At 43.0% G+C, this 15,364-nt stretch overlaps 1 protein-coding gene across 4 annotated transcripts in view; it reads left to right on the forward strand.

The window, feature by feature from the left end:
- FNIP1 (folliculin interacting protein 1) overlaps positions 1-15,364 on the forward strand; it is an 86,747-nt gene that overhangs the window by 24,514 nt on the left and 46,869 nt on the right. For 3 of the 4 annotated variants that reach the window (XR_013983434.1, XM_080997103.1, XM_080997104.1), the window contains exon 2: positions 13,712-13,838. Coding sequence is in view for 3 of the 4 variants with exons in the window: in XM_080997103.1 (XP_080853229.1) it covers positions 13,712-13,838 (127 nt within the window). In the remaining variant the exon portion in view is untranslated. Of the gene's footprint in view, positions 1-4,266; positions 5,079-13,711; positions 13,839-15,364 lie in introns of those variants that run through there. The other variant, XM_080997105.1, reaches the window with a different exon arrangement.

The raw sequence follows: 15,364 nt of genomic DNA on the forward strand, positions 1-15,364 counted from the left end.
CCAATTTGCAAAGAAAAATGAGCGCACTCTTTTTAAAATGTAACAAGAAAGATCAGGATCTGATCTTGAGATAGGCAAGGTGTCCCTCTTCCCCGTCATTGTGAGATGCACAGATAGCAACCTCAGCAAGAATGACCCAAGAGGAATTTTGCACTAGTATTTTTCCTTCCCAAAAATCTTTCCGTTAAAGGCACACAACACTGTACTATTCACACTTTCATTTTAATAGCTCTGGGGAAAGATTATTCAGCTCCCTGAATAGCTGGGGGGTGCACAATAAAATAACTGTTCGACTGGGGGGAAAATGCTCTGTTGTCTTGCAGTACCAGTTGGTATTATGTAGGCTTGTTTGGTGTCTATTTATAATAGATTGCAATTGGGAACTGGATACAAAACAAACACTGGCGCTCCAGTGTGGCTTAACTTTATGTCAGATTCTTTCTTGGCTAGTTTATTTTTAGATTATCTATCTTTGACTTACAGATGCAGCATTAAGCGACACACCTTTAAAGAAAGCTGTATCTTCTCTAGCATCCACCAATGATAACTTGTGAGATAGGAAAATAACTCAGTTCCAACCTTTCCCAGTACTGCTTTTTGAACTTTTGGGGATTGCAGAATAGGGCAAGGCCATTGAACTCTCAAGTTCAGGTAGAACACATAGCTCATTTTAGGTATTTGGGAGACTCTTTGGGACAATTGTATGTCCTTTGCATCTTTTCTGCTGTTAGTTACTCTGTTTACATTTTTTTGAGGTTGGTCTTCATTCCCTAAGGCTTTAGCAGAAATCCATTCACATAGTTTCCTGGTCACTTACTAGACAGCAGTTGTGTTTTGGATTTTTAAAAAAAGCTCTTTTATGTCTATGCGTGTCAAAGTGAGGTAATATGGAAACTTACTCCTGTAAATAAATATTTACATAATGCACTGGGCTCAGTAACGTCTCACCATTACATTGCTCCCTGGAGAAAAGGTCACTTTTGACATCATTAATCTTTTGAGGGCAAGATACATGCTCACAGATAACATGGGTTTCGTTTTAGCAATTAGGGTGTCGCTGAATATAGGCTGTGCTTGTTTTCCTTCCTAACAGAATGCAGCCAAAGTTAAACACTTCTGTGTGCCACTGATTTCATTGGGAATTAAACATTTCTAACCTTTGGCAGCATTGTGCCTGTTAAGAATGAGCTTTGCTGAGTCAGGCCAGAGAACTCTGGGAGCTGTAGTTCTGTGAGGGGAACTGGGGCTCCTAACAGCTCTGAGCATCCTTAACAAACTAAAGCTCTCAGAAGTCGTTTGGGGGAGCCATAACTGTTCAAAGTGGTATCATTGATAGCACAGTCCATAGACCACTACACTCTTAATTTCAGGGTTGTGAGCTCAAGCCCCATGTCGGGCAAAAGATTCCTGCATTGCAGAGGGACGGGTTAGATGACCCTCACGGTCCCTTTCTATTCTACAATTCATAGTGCTTTAAATGTATGGTGGGAATGTGGCCTAGATTTACACGACAGGCGAAATTGTATTTGTCCAGGTGTCTTTTTTAAAAACCTGATTATGTTGATGCTGTCTGGAGCTTAGGCTTAGTGTTACTTTTAAAATAATAATAATAATAATAATAATAATAATAATAATAATAATAGATGCACAATTTTATTATGTTTCATTCTATATTGCTGTTTGTGGGTGCATTCAGCTGTGGAAATTATTGTGTTTGTTTTCCAGGTTATAGTGCTAGCACATCTATCCCAGATTCTGTAGTGTCTTTTGCATTGTATTATGGGACACGCGTGGCGCTGTGGGTTAAACCACAGAGCCTAGGACTTGCCAATCAGAAGGTCGGCAGTTCAAATCCCCGCAACAGGGTGAGCTCCCGTTGCTCTGTCCCTGCTCCTGCCAACCTAGCAGTTCAAAAGCACGTCAAAGTGCAAGTAGATAAATAGGTACCGCTCCAGTGGGAAGGTAAACGGTGTTTCCGTGCGCTGCTCTGGTTCGCCAGAAGCGGCTTAGTCATGCTGGCCACATGACCCGGAAGCTGTACGCCGGCTCCCTCAGCCAATAAAGCGAGATGAGCGCCGCAACCCCAGAGTCGGTCATGACTGGACCTAATGGTCAGGGTTCCCTTTACCTTTTTACCTGTTGTGTTGTGGCTATGTGGTCAATATACTGCCATATTTTGCTAAATTTTAAATGGCAGGAAAGGACTGTATGCTGGAATACCACCCCAATTTTTGTCATGTGAAATTACACAGCAAATCCTCTCCATTTTCCTGGTTAACAGGGTTGAAGAAAGAGAGAGAGGAAGCAAATAACATGGAAATGAGCACTAAACTTCCACTAGTTTTCCAGAAGTGGTTTTTACGTTGTGTGAAAGATCACATAACACTTGGAAATTATCAAGGAAGGAAAAATTGGTGAAACCAAAGAAGGTTGATGGAACGCAACCTATATTGTATGTTGTGTTGTAATCTGCCCTGTGCTCATAGGCGCCATCGGGGAGTGGGGGAAACAGGGAGCCAAGGGCTTCCCCAAAAATTTTAAAGAGTGGGCCGGGTTTCCCCGAACTTCTGTGGCAGCTGTGTGCACACACTGCGGGACATGCTTATGTCACGTGCACAAGATGCGGAGTGTGCGCACAACATGTTAGCACGCCCTGTAGCATGTGTGCTTGATGTCGGCATACCCCACGGTGTGTGCGCACAGTGTGCTTACGTCACGCAACCCTGACCCCCTCAATCGTGGGAGCAAGGCGGCGTGCTTGCCTGTGCTCCAGTCTGGAGGAAGGGTAGAGTATAAAAACTCTGAAGCAAACAAATAGCGCTTTGGCATATGGCATGGTGGGGAGAGCTATTTGATATGCCCAAACCCCAGTTCTGTGTGAGAAACTAATCCCATGGTTCTTTGGAGCCTGGGCCATGTGGCTTCTCTGCAGGCACTTGCTGTTCTTCAGTGGAATTCACGAAAGGAGTTAGGAAATCCCTTGAAGTGGACTCCATCAATGGCATAATGCAAATACACACAGAGTTCTCAGATGGAAAACTACTGGTGAAGTGAATTAAAAATGTGTTAGACTCCTGGGAAATTCCGTCCCATAATGTGTAAAAAGTTAAGGAGGGCTTCTCTCAGAAAATATTGACATTTAACAGAATACCTTTTTGAGGTAGAAATGGCCATTTAATTTTTTTCTCTGATTTATTGTATTTTAACCCAATTGGATAAATATAGTTCCGAAAATGGATGTCAGATTAATTATGTCTTTAATTACCCCCATTAGATGTTTACAAATATTTTGGGGGTGTTTTAAGGAGGCAATTTATATTAAAGCATATGGTTGATTTTTCTTCTGACAATGTAATTATATTTTTCTTTGAAAGGTAAAGATTTGTTGACAATCTCTCGTTTCAAGCTTTAAAAAACCAGCAATCCTGAATTACTACTTTTACTCACGTTATCCTTTTCATGTTGTCTCTTGAAATTATACATAGTTAAAGAAATGTGAAGGGTTGGGAAAGATAGGCTATACCACCTTTGGGGCCGCAATCCCATATGCACCTACTTAATTGGGAGTGAACCCCATTGAACTCAATAGGACTTACTTCTTTGTAGACAGGCGTGTGTTGGATTGTACTGCCAAGCACACAGGACCCCATGGCTTGCGCTTTTCCTTCCATCCAAGATTTTAAGTCAAAGCCTAAAAGATTTGCTTTTCATTCCTAGAACAGCCCTCCCTCTATCTTTGTGTTTTGCCCCAAGAGGAGTTATGAAACCTTGTTTACAGCAAGGAAGCTGGGCACAATTTCTAAATGGGTCTATAGCTGTACATTGCTATCCAATTGTGTGTGTGTGTGGCAGTTTCTGGGGTTTCACTTGTAATATTAATGAGCCGTTAGAGAGCAAACAGTGCCTCCTTTGTTCCTATAGAAGATCCAGTCTGGGGAGGGCCGGAGGGTGAAGATTTCATGGGAGAGAAAAATAATAAATCTTTAAATTGAAATTTTCTGGCATGCTGCACTGGTCTGTGCCAGAGCTTTGAAGAAGAAGGCATAATCAGAAGCAGAGTTTCCCCACTCGTGCTAAATAATAAATCAGACACCCAAACAAGAGCCCCACATGGGTTAATGGCCTTATTTTCATGGTGAAATCTGCATGCATGTATCTAAGGCAGAGCCGGGATTGGCTGGCAAGCTCATTGCAGATCCAGGTGGCATATACTGACAGCTCCAGGTCACATGATGGCTATTAGGGCTTGCTTTTCCACTCATCTGGCTGAGCTTGTCAGCAAGGGTTGAACACAGGCATCCTGCAGCTCCAAGGAATGTAGAAAATGAGAGGAGGGGAAAGGAGGGAGGTCGCGAGAGAGGAGGCTGCTTTGTTGTCTTTCTCCCTTCGATCAGTCTGAATTTCTGACAAGCGTGGACCACGGAGGTGCGGAATTGCAGCCGCAGCTGCCAAGAGACCCTGGTCATGAGGCTCAACCCATATCGGTTTCGCCAAAGGAGGAGGATAGATTAAACTGGCATGTACAGTCTGTATTGGCTGCCAAGGGGGCACTTAGCTCGCTGATGAATTAGATTGATCTTCTGTCCTCTGCAGTAATACCCCCGAGGAAACAAAGGAGCTGGAAAAAACAGGCAGTGTTTGCTGTAGTAAAATTCTGGACTGATCAACAGAATGGAAAGGCGGGGTCCCGGTTATGAAACTATAAGGCAGCGTTCATATGTGGATCCTTGGGCAAACGCACGGATTCTGCTTCGGGGACCTGTTTCTTTTCTTCAAGGGTTTTTCCCTTTTCCTCTCTTCTTGTAATCCTGCCTTTTAAGATTAAGGCTGCCCTCCTCGTCCTCGTGTCCCGTTCCCCCCCCCCCCCGCCGCCTCCTCTCCTTTTCGTGCTACAGCATGGAACATCTTTTGTTTCAGTTAAATTCAGTCCTCTCGGTCTGTCACCTGACAGTCTTGTGGTTCTGGATGAATGTGGTTCATTTCTATTATTAACCTGGGTTGGCAGCTGGTCCTCCTAACAGGAGTTTATAGAGATTCCGAAAAGTGGAGCTTGCTTAAGGGAGAAAGATGCTTCCCAGGTATGAAATAAATACTATGATCTGGGCATTCTTTTCAGTGGCAGACTTGCTAAATAAATATATGTATATATTTGAAGTTGTCCTATTTTATACTGTAGAAATAATTACGTTCTTTGGTGGGGGGATAGCTCTGTACTACACCACTATTTTAAAATGAATGTATATAATCATCTGTCGTTTTTCCTAAGGCATTTTGTGTTGTAGAGAAAGATTATGAAACGGTGCCTGGAACACTAGTGGTTGTAACCCTGGTGGATTAATCTTGTTTAGGTGGGACTTCCTCCGTAATAAGGATTATTTCCTAAAATAATCAACTGGTGAAAGTTTATCTGCGTAAAGCTCATAGAAATTGGGACGGGTGCTTTTTTGCTGGTATCTTTTTAAAAAACAGCTCCGCAACACACACACACACACCTCACCATCTGAATTTCTAAGACCTGTTCTACTCCAAGTTAAACCTGTTTAAATCCTATTAATTTGACTATGAGGCATTGAAGCACATGGTTCACTTTCCCATTTGAAATTAATGAAACTTAAAAAGTACTTAACTTTGGCTGGATAATGCCCCCCCGGCAAGTTTTTACATTTAATATTAAAGCAGTAGAATCGTCAGAGCATCAATATATGATTTAATTATACCTATCAAGAGCTGTTATATTGCTTTCAAAAACAGGGAAGAGGAAGACCTGACTATTGAAAATTTAACCTCAGAGTGGCGGGGGGGGGGGGGGAGAGAGAGACTTGGATAGGTTCCGTAGTAGGGATGCAAAAAACCTGAACAGAGATCTGACTTTGAATCAAATTATCAAAAATAAAATAGGGACTAACAGGTGGGAGATACATATGAAAATAAACTGAAGTTGGTTTCATTTGCAATCAGCCATGTAGAGAACAGCCAGAAGTTAAGGTAGAGGAGTGTCTAGACTCTACAGGCAGCAAATAAGATCTGGGTTTTATTGCTGTTCTTACTGCAGAATGCATTATTTCTTTCCATGTGGCAGTGAAATAGTATACGCATAGTCCAGGCTTCTTTGACCATAACTTGTGCATCTGTCTTTACAAATTGTTGCTAAGCTAATGGGCAAGTCCAACAGATCAGATTTTACACTTGCATCCTAAAAGGCACAAGTGTAATAAGCTTGTGTAATATTAAACATTAGCTGGAAAAGATGGTACCACATTCGTAACTTTAGATTTATACATGTGGAATGCAAGAGTGGCCTGTCTCTGGGCAGAGACAGGAATTATGTCCTTCCCCATCATCACCTCTGCCCTACATAAAATAATCAAGCATTTTACAAGCCAATATGAACTTTGGAATAAAACAAATTCATTTCTAGCCTTTAGAAAAGTCTTCAAGAAGTGAAGCAGGATTCCTAGCAACCAGGTTATAGTTTTGCCACTGATTTTCATTTTCTTCCCCTAACTCAGTATTTCCCCCACAATTAACCAGACCTTTCTATGGGCGCTAAAGTTAGCCACTGGCTTTGCAACTTTGATCCAGGCCTAGTTCCACCTCAGGAGAAAGGGGACACATGCCCCCTGCGACAGCTATCTCAGGTTGGGAGTCTTTGTGGTGCTGGAGAGAGTCACATCCTCCTCCCTTGGAGGCGAGAGAAGACTGTTGAAAAGCAGTCGGGTCTCGCTAAATTTGGGAGGCTTCCCAGACATCGTGAGACTCCATATAGAAATTATTGTGCTGGCTAATGTTTCCTTCCTAGGTGATTGTTACAGAGTAATGACAATAAAGTGGGAGAGGTCTTAACCAGCAGGCACTGTGACTGTAAGAGTTTCAGATGAGGATCAAATGTCACCAGCTGACTTTGTTCCAAGTCTGCTTTGGATTCTAACACTGTATAACAGTCGCCACAACTTTGTGTTATCTTGGCAAACGTGGAACATAAAGCCACATTTGACAAGATAATAGCAATGCAGAAGTAGATTGGAACTTGCAGGGGAAGATTAGTTAGAGGGACAACCGAAGGCTTAACCTTTCTTTGTCCACCGATTCTCCCAGGCAAACGGGAACTATTTTTCCCAGTTCAGAGCCCACAATATGGGCACACAGTAGCAAACCATATAGGGGCAGGGTACTTAACCTTGGTGAGCAGATTGTGGCCTGCGGGTCCTGATTCTTGCTGCCTCAGCATTTCAACGCAACCAACTACATAGGTCTTATTTATATCTCACCTTTCTATAAACCACATTTATATTCCGCTGTTCCTCAAATGCTATCAAGGTGGCTAGCATGCACTCCCCAATTTTATCCCCAGAAAAACCCTGTGAGGTGGGTTAGGCTGAGAGGCAGTGAGTGGCCTAATGTCACCCAGTGATGTACATGGTGAGTGAGGATTTGAACCCTGACCTCCAAGGTCCTAGTCTGACAGCTCTAACCATTGCATCACACGCTGTGGTGGCGTTGTCAATGCTGGGAGCTACAAATCCATTAGCAATGCTACAATCCTGTGCACAATTTAACTCCTTTTGAGAGAAGTTGGATTTAAACAACATAAACATTTGTTAGTAACTACTGGCTTACTGTTATTGATGGTGAGTTTTGTCACTGTTTATTCCTCTCCCCTCCTTCATAGGAGGAAGTGTTCAATCCACAGGTCTCATAATCTACTGTTGGGTTCTAACCGATTATTTAGCAATCCCTGTGATATTCAACTCTTCCATGTGCTATAGTGTTGTATTATTCCAGGCACAGGCATACTTAGCCCTCCAGATGTTTTGGGACTATAACTCCCACCATCCCTGACCACTGGTCTCCTGTTAGCTAGGGATGATGGGAGTTGTAGTCCCACAACATCTGGAGGGCCGAGTTTGCCTATGCCTGTATTATTCCCACCTCAGTTTGCCATACTTTCAGTCACAAATTCTACAAATGACCATTAACAAATGTGTAATTTCTAATCCTAACCCCCCTCCACATTATATTAACTTTATATTACGTTATATTAACTTGTAAAAATCTACAATGTTCCTAATTCCAACCCAAAGATCATCCTAACAGTAGCCCAATGCTGGCTGGTTTCCTATGCAGTGTAAATCATTGCACCTACATCAATATAATCCAAATGATAAATACTATAAGCCGAAGTGTAATTTGATCATTAGTTAGCAAGTGGATGGATGTTTCCCTTGTTAAACAGTACTAGGTGCTTAGATGCATTATGTCACTTATACTTTCCATTGAGGCGAACAGCTTTGGTGACTCTTGGAAAGAGTCAGAGGGGCAAGGGTACCAAACGAAATGGAGCAGGAACCTATTCCAGTGTGCTTTTGCCTATCAACATTCCAGAAAGGTGCTAACACGAAAGGCATGCAGAACAGATAAGATGGCATAAACTATAAATATCATTTGCGTAGATGTCCTTTAAAAATAGTTTAAAGTGATTCATCACCTGGCAGTTTTCATAACTTTAGTTAAGATATGCTGTTGGGAATAGTGGTTTGATAGCTTTAATTTTTTATTATTTTTATTTTTTGGAACAGCCTTCCCCAACCTCCAGATGTCATAGACTTCAGTTAGAATCATAGAGTCATAGAATTGTGGAGTTAGAAGGGACCCTGAGGGTCATCTAGTCCAACCCCCTGCAATGCAGGAATCTCAACCAAAGTATCCATGACACATGACAATCTAGCCTCTGCTTAAAAAACCTCCAAGGAAGGAGAGTACATAATCTCCCAAGGGAGTCTGATCCACCTTGGAACAGCTCTTACTGTCAGAAGGTTCTTCCTGAAGTTAAGTCAGAATCTCATTTCTTGTAACTCAGATCCACTGGTTCGGGTCCTACCCTTCAGAGCAGGAGAAAACAAGCTTGCACCATCTTCCATGGGGCAGCCCTTTAGATATTTGAAGACAGCTATCATATCTCTTCTCGGTCTCCTTTTATCCAGGCTAAACATAGCCAACTTCCTCAACTGTTCCTCATAAGGTTTGGTTTCCAGACCCTTGATCATCTTAGTTACCCTTCTCTGCGCACGTTCCAGCTTATCAACATCCTTCTTAAATTGTGCTTAATGTGAAAGTGATATTTATCTTGAAATAAGACTATTGTAAAAGATCATTAACAGTGTGATCTAATGCATGCCTGTTCAGAAGCATGGTTGTATCCAAAGGACACGTCTCTAAAATGTGTAATGGGACACTTACTAAGCCTAGACAGATTTAGTCATTTATTTTTATTGAATAAATTTCTATCCCACTCCTCCTCCTAAAGGAGTCCGTGGCAGCAAACAAGTGATAAAAAAAAGAAAATCTAAAACATCTTTTAAACAATTCCATTATAGATACAGACTCAGAAAGAGCTCAACTTAAAAGGCTTGTCGAAAGAGAAAGTATTTGGTAGGTGCAGAAAAGACAACAGAGACGTCTGCCTAATATTCAAGGGATGTCAAAGTCAATGTCACAAAGCTAAAGGCTTGATTCCTAAATTGGGCAGGATGGAACTCCTGATAAGAGACCCTCACCTTCAGAGTGCAGTGATTGGATATGTCAGCTCCCTATTAGAGAGGGGCTGCTTTGCGGGCGGGAACTGGGTCTCCATAGCGACCCTGGAGTGGGTGGAGGTAAGCTGCCCACATCAGCAGGGTCCCCGGCCCAGGAGGCCCTGTTTCGTGATGATGGTGTTCACCTTTCTGACATGGGCAATGATTATGGCTGGCCGATATCGAGGAGGGCATTAAGTGTTGGTTGCAGGTGTGAGGGTGTTGGCGGCGAGCCTTTGGCTCGATTGGCGGTTAGGCATTGAGTAAGCCTTTTATGGGAGGGGAGGTTGTTGCCTCCACCTGCCGCTCAATGGTAAGGGTATCCCATTAAAGGGATCTGGGGGTGTGGTTCCTGTCCGAAGCCTGGGCATGGGCTAGGGCAAAGACACATCCCTAACGGTGACCGGGGGGGGGGCTCATTTGATGTACATCAGAGGGCTCCCTCTTTCCGGTGGTTAACCCTTCAACGACACTTCCTGCGGGCGTGCAGGAGTCAGTTTATAGTCTTGCTTCGCCCAATTGCCTAAGCCAATACCGCTCACTTCTGTAACCAATAAAGTTGTGGCCTTATTTATCCCATTAACTCAATATCCTTGTTTTCGTGTGTTTTATTCCGGGGAAGCTTGGGGTCCAGGTCCTTGCCACGCAAATAAGGGGTGAGATGATCTTTCAGCTATCCTGGCCTCAAGCTGCATAGGGCTTTATTTACCAAAACCAGCACCCTAAACTTAGCTCAGCAGCTAATTGGCAGCCATTCCTGATTTCTTTATGGAGCCTGTACGACCAATCAACCACATCATTTGTAATACTGAATAGTCAAAGATCAAGGTCACATCTGGTCCTCAGCTGATTGTGGAAGATGCTTAGGCATGAACAGGATGTTTCCCCACAGCTATTTAAAATGCATGGTGTACAGTGTCCTGAACACAACTTAAGTCATTCCAAAATGCCTTACTGCCTGCAACCAAGGGAGAGAAAATCTAGGGCCTTTTGTTTTTATTTACTTCTTCTAATGTAATCCTTTATACTCATTTTCTGGTTATTATCTTTCACCTAATTACATACATTCAGCCCCTCCTCTGTTTATTGTACCTCCCGATCACTGTTACGATCTCAGCCTATGGGCAACAACAGTGTGTTGAGGTAGGGCTGGCAAAACACCAACCTATTTGTTAAGCAATTTAAAACCTAGATATTACACATTTGCAAAGTAGACTAAGTACTTCCTACACTAAGTATTTCCTACAAAGCAAACCATCCTTAAGGTACCCAGAAGCATCAGATTCTGGGCAGCCGTAGAGTGTTTTGCCGTATCTCATATCTTGGGTGTTCAAAGTAATAATAAAGTATACCTCCCTCCAGATGTATGAAATAATGTGACAATTTGTATAGGTACTGGATACAGTGATATATTTTCTTGGGTGGATCCATTGTTTTTAGATCCAAACAGTATAAACAGCTCATTAGGAGTCAAAATTCATTGAAGTTCACTCAGAATGTACAATTCATTTTGATTCCCCCCCCCCCCCGAAAAAACAACAACACTGGTCTAGTCCAATGGCCCATTCAAGCCCTTTTCTTCATCTTACCCATAAAAGAAATACAAGCCACAGTAGTAGTAGTTAGTAACCTAGCCATCATGCACAAAATGGTGCCTGATTCTCTAAAAGAGCCTTCCCCAACCTGCTGCCCTGCAGGTTTCTTGCACTAGAAGTCCTATGAACAACTTTGACAGTGGAACAGACTCCCATGAGAAGTTGTGGATTCTCCTTTCTTAGTTTTTAAGCAGAGGTTGGATGGCCACCTGTCATGTGTGATCTAGTTGAAATTCCTGCTTTGCAGAGGGTTGGACTATACAATTCAAAGTTTCCCAACTTGGGTCTCCAGCTGTTTTTGGACTACAGTTCCCATCATCCCTGACCACTGGTCCTGCTAGCTAGGGATGATGGGAGTTGTAGTCCAAAAACAGCTGAAGACCCACGTTTGGGGAACTCTGGACTAGATGACCCTTGTGATTGCTTCCAACTCCACAATTCTATGATTCATGCAAAATCTTTTTCACACATCTTATATCTGCAAAAATATATGGTTGGCTCTTGGAAGGATAAATGTGTGGATTCAATGTGCCTGTGTCTTACTGATTGTTGCTCTGAACCTGTTCCCTGAGCTCATCTTCTCCACTTTCTCTCAATCCCAGTTGCCAAGGAATATTTTTTGGAAGACATGTTATGTAACACTGATAATAGTTAGCCGGGTCAATCATGAAATGTAATTTATGAGACACACCAAAGCCTTTCAAGGATAGTTAAAATAGCATGTGCTCAGATGGAGGAATAAACAGGTTCATTTTACCTTGATCAAATGTTGATGAATGCGGCAGGGTTTTTAATATATATATATTTAGCTCACTCTCCTCTTAGCACGTAATCTGCTCTTGGAGCTTTTTATAAGCAGACTTCCCTAAAGATCTGGAACACTTTCTGCTCTTCCTTGCCAGGCAGCTGTCAAGAGTCAGATGTCAAAATACTACTAAATGGAAACCATGTCTTAAAGAAAGGGGTGGTGGGCCTATTGCAAATTAGGTAAATGAAAGGATTTGTTTGGGGAGGGTTGGTGTAGAGTTGTTGGTTTAATAACAATTGCAAGATGAAAACAATATGGGTTTAAATGCAGAAATGCCACATCTATGCAGGTGACTTAAGCACTGCATGAAATACCAAGCTAACTTCAAGTACGGATATATAAGAGAGTTTGGGCCACTTTGTATATATCAGGGATTATAGTTCAGGCGAGAATCTAAACATACGTTTTATTTGTTAAAAAAGTTTTCCAAGGTTATCTCAGCTTTGCTTTCATTTGTTCTCTCTGGCAATTTCAGTATTTGAGGCCAATGTTGAGGAGTTGCAGAGTTTGCACCCCCATTGTGTAGGCGGCATTGGGGCTGCACCTGTGGCCGACCCCTCTCTACCTCCCCTATAGAGGAAAACCTGGCTCAGCCAAAAGGGTGTCCACAAACACTACTGATCAACTGATGGGCAGTGCCTGCCAAGCCCCTTTCAAAGCACCGCACAAAGAAGGGGTTTCTGAAGACCCCTTCGGGCAAAAAAGGTCACCTGGTATCATTGTGACGTCAGGTAGTTGAAACTCAGCAACCTTGGCCTGTAAGGGGTACAGGAGAGAACCACCTGCTCCAGTGCACTAAAAGGGCTCCCCACCCCTAGTTTTGTGTTTGATCTGGACCAGGGGCCGGCAAAGCTTTTGTGGCTTGGGCCAGTTCATGGTCCCGCAGACTCCGCGGTGGGCTGCAGTGCTCACGCACACACACATGCACAAACACTATTTCCGGCGCTCCTTCTGGTGCGGAGGAGGCATGTGCATCTTCCTATTGGCTGCAGGAGCTTCCTGCAGCCAATGGGAAGCTGGCCAGCGTCACGGAAGGCGGTCCCCGCTCTGCTCCGCACTGGTTTAGCACGCCGCACGGGAGCCGACCGAAGTTTTGGTTTTTTTAAGCATCTAATATTCCAGTCCCAGGAAGAGTATTCCCCCCCCCTCCTTTTTATAGGTGCAGGAGATGATTTCAGTAGCCTTTGTGCTCTTATAAATGTGGTGATAAAATGATATCTCAGATGTCTATGAAACAGGAACTGATTAGCCATGGCAATCCCATGATCATGATGAATTCTTTGTGGGATGGTATAAACTATAAAAATCCAGAGACAAGCCAAAGCCTCCTGTAGCTTTCTTCCCCATAAACATTGCATTGTTCTGATCTGGTATCTCCCTTTCCACTAATAATAGTGGCGTTATACTAGGTGCTTTTTAATGCAAACATTGTAATCATACTCTGCATTGTGTATTGACTAGGATTAGAAGTACCTTTGATTTTTTTAAAAATAAAACGTTGTAGCAAAGATTAATGTTCCCAGTCGAGTTACACCCATTTATTTATACCACTGTGCAAGTTGGATGAAGAGGTTTCTCTGTTGATATATATTTACACAAATTAAATTTGCATTTTATGTATATTGTTGTTACCTGTTGTTACCCCTTAATAAAGTCAGTGAAACTTCTTTTAATAAACTCTATTGTAAAAGCCACAGAGATAAGAAACTCTCTCTCACTTTTTCTCCCTATTAAAGCTGGCCTTTGCCGGAGTTTGATCCAAGTCAGATCCGACTAATTGTGTACCAGGACTGTGAAAGAAGAGGGCGAAATGTTTTATTTGACTCCAGTGCTAAGAGGAGAACTGAAGATTCATCCGTCTCGGTAAGCAATATTCACACTAGTATGAATGCCCTTTCCACTCACCCCCCCTGAAATGCAATGCAAAGTTAATTCATGCAGGCTTCAATAATAAATTATTTGCATCAGTAGCCATGCTTTGAAGAGAGATATTCAAAATGCTACATTTAAAAAGACGTTGTGTTTGCAGTGCGTTAGTGCTTCAGCTGTTCCTCCTAATTGCTTTACTGTTACAGCAGTCCCCTCTTTTTAACCTAGCCCTTTGTTATATCATATTTCCTCTCATAGGATCTCTCCTTTGCCTGTAGCTTTAGGAATAGCCTAGATGGTGAAAATGCCTACTCTATTTATTCCCTTACTCGTCTTCTGGCAAGCTAGAATTTAATAAAGTTTGAAAATAATTCCAGTGAGGGTGAATCTGGTGTACTGTAGAACAACAGAGAAAAACCTGAGATCTTTCAGGTGCTGTTGGACTACGGCTCCCATGATCCATGACCATTGGCTGGGTGGGGCTGATGGGAGTCCTATAACATCTGGCAGGGCACAGGTACCCCAGCACTGCTGTATAGACGATTATTAGGACACTTGCATGCTTGAGGGTTATGCATTGACCCAGTTTTCCCATAATGCTTAGCAAAAGTTGCAGCTTAGCACTGGGCCGGGGGAACTTCCAGACTGTGGGCCCAATTTTCCTCACAATGCTGTTTTCCCCAAACCACACTTGCCTGCCTTACCCCTGACATCATATGTGACATCAGGCAGGAGGCAGGGAAAGGTGTGGCCTCCACACTTGGTTCATGGAGCTTGTAGAGATAAAGATCTGGTCCACCAGGCTAAGAAAGGTTTTGCGCACCTGAGCCTTAACATGAACAAGCAAATATGCAGCCTCCCAAAGAGAAGATTGTGGCTGTTTTGGTCCTGCCACCACCACACTGCTGCGAGCTAAGCCATGGTTTTGCTTAGCATTGCATCTGAACCTTGACCCATTGTTTATCTTGCCCCCAGTTAAATCACAAGCTGTAGCTAAGGTTTGTTTTGTGGCCTACCACTCCTTGTTTTCCTGAGGAAGATGAACCGTGAGCCTGGGTTTGGACATAATGCTAAGCCAAACTAGCTTAGCTCACACCAACTCAGCAGCAGCAGGACTGGAGGAAGAGTGGAGCAGGTATGGTCACATGGGAACTCATACATGTGTTCAAGCTCAGCCATGGTTTGGCTTAGTGTTAAGTGTGAACCAGATTCTGTCTCTCCTCCAATCTTCTCCCTTATACCGGCATTTCTCCCCACCCGTTATTTGATCACCCCACCTCCCCTGTCTCATCAGCTTGGGAAACATTGAATCTATTACTTGGATGTATAGATCGATCTTTTAAAGAAAGAAAATACTTTTAAGGGAGGTACTGAAGAAGTGTGGAAATGTACTGTACTATCTCACAAGCATACCTGGAGGAGTGTCTCCACCCCCATCGTTCTGCCCGGACACTGAGGTCCAGTGCCGAGGGCCTTCTGGCAGTTCCCTCGCTGCGAGAAGCCAAGTTACTGGGAACCAG

Source organism: Podarcis pityusensis (genome assembly GCF_964106645.2).
Source record: "Podarcis pityusensis genome assembly, chromosome: 2".
Taxonomy (NCBI): Eukaryota; Metazoa; Chordata; class Lepidosauria; order Squamata; family Lacertidae; genus Podarcis; species Podarcis pityusensis.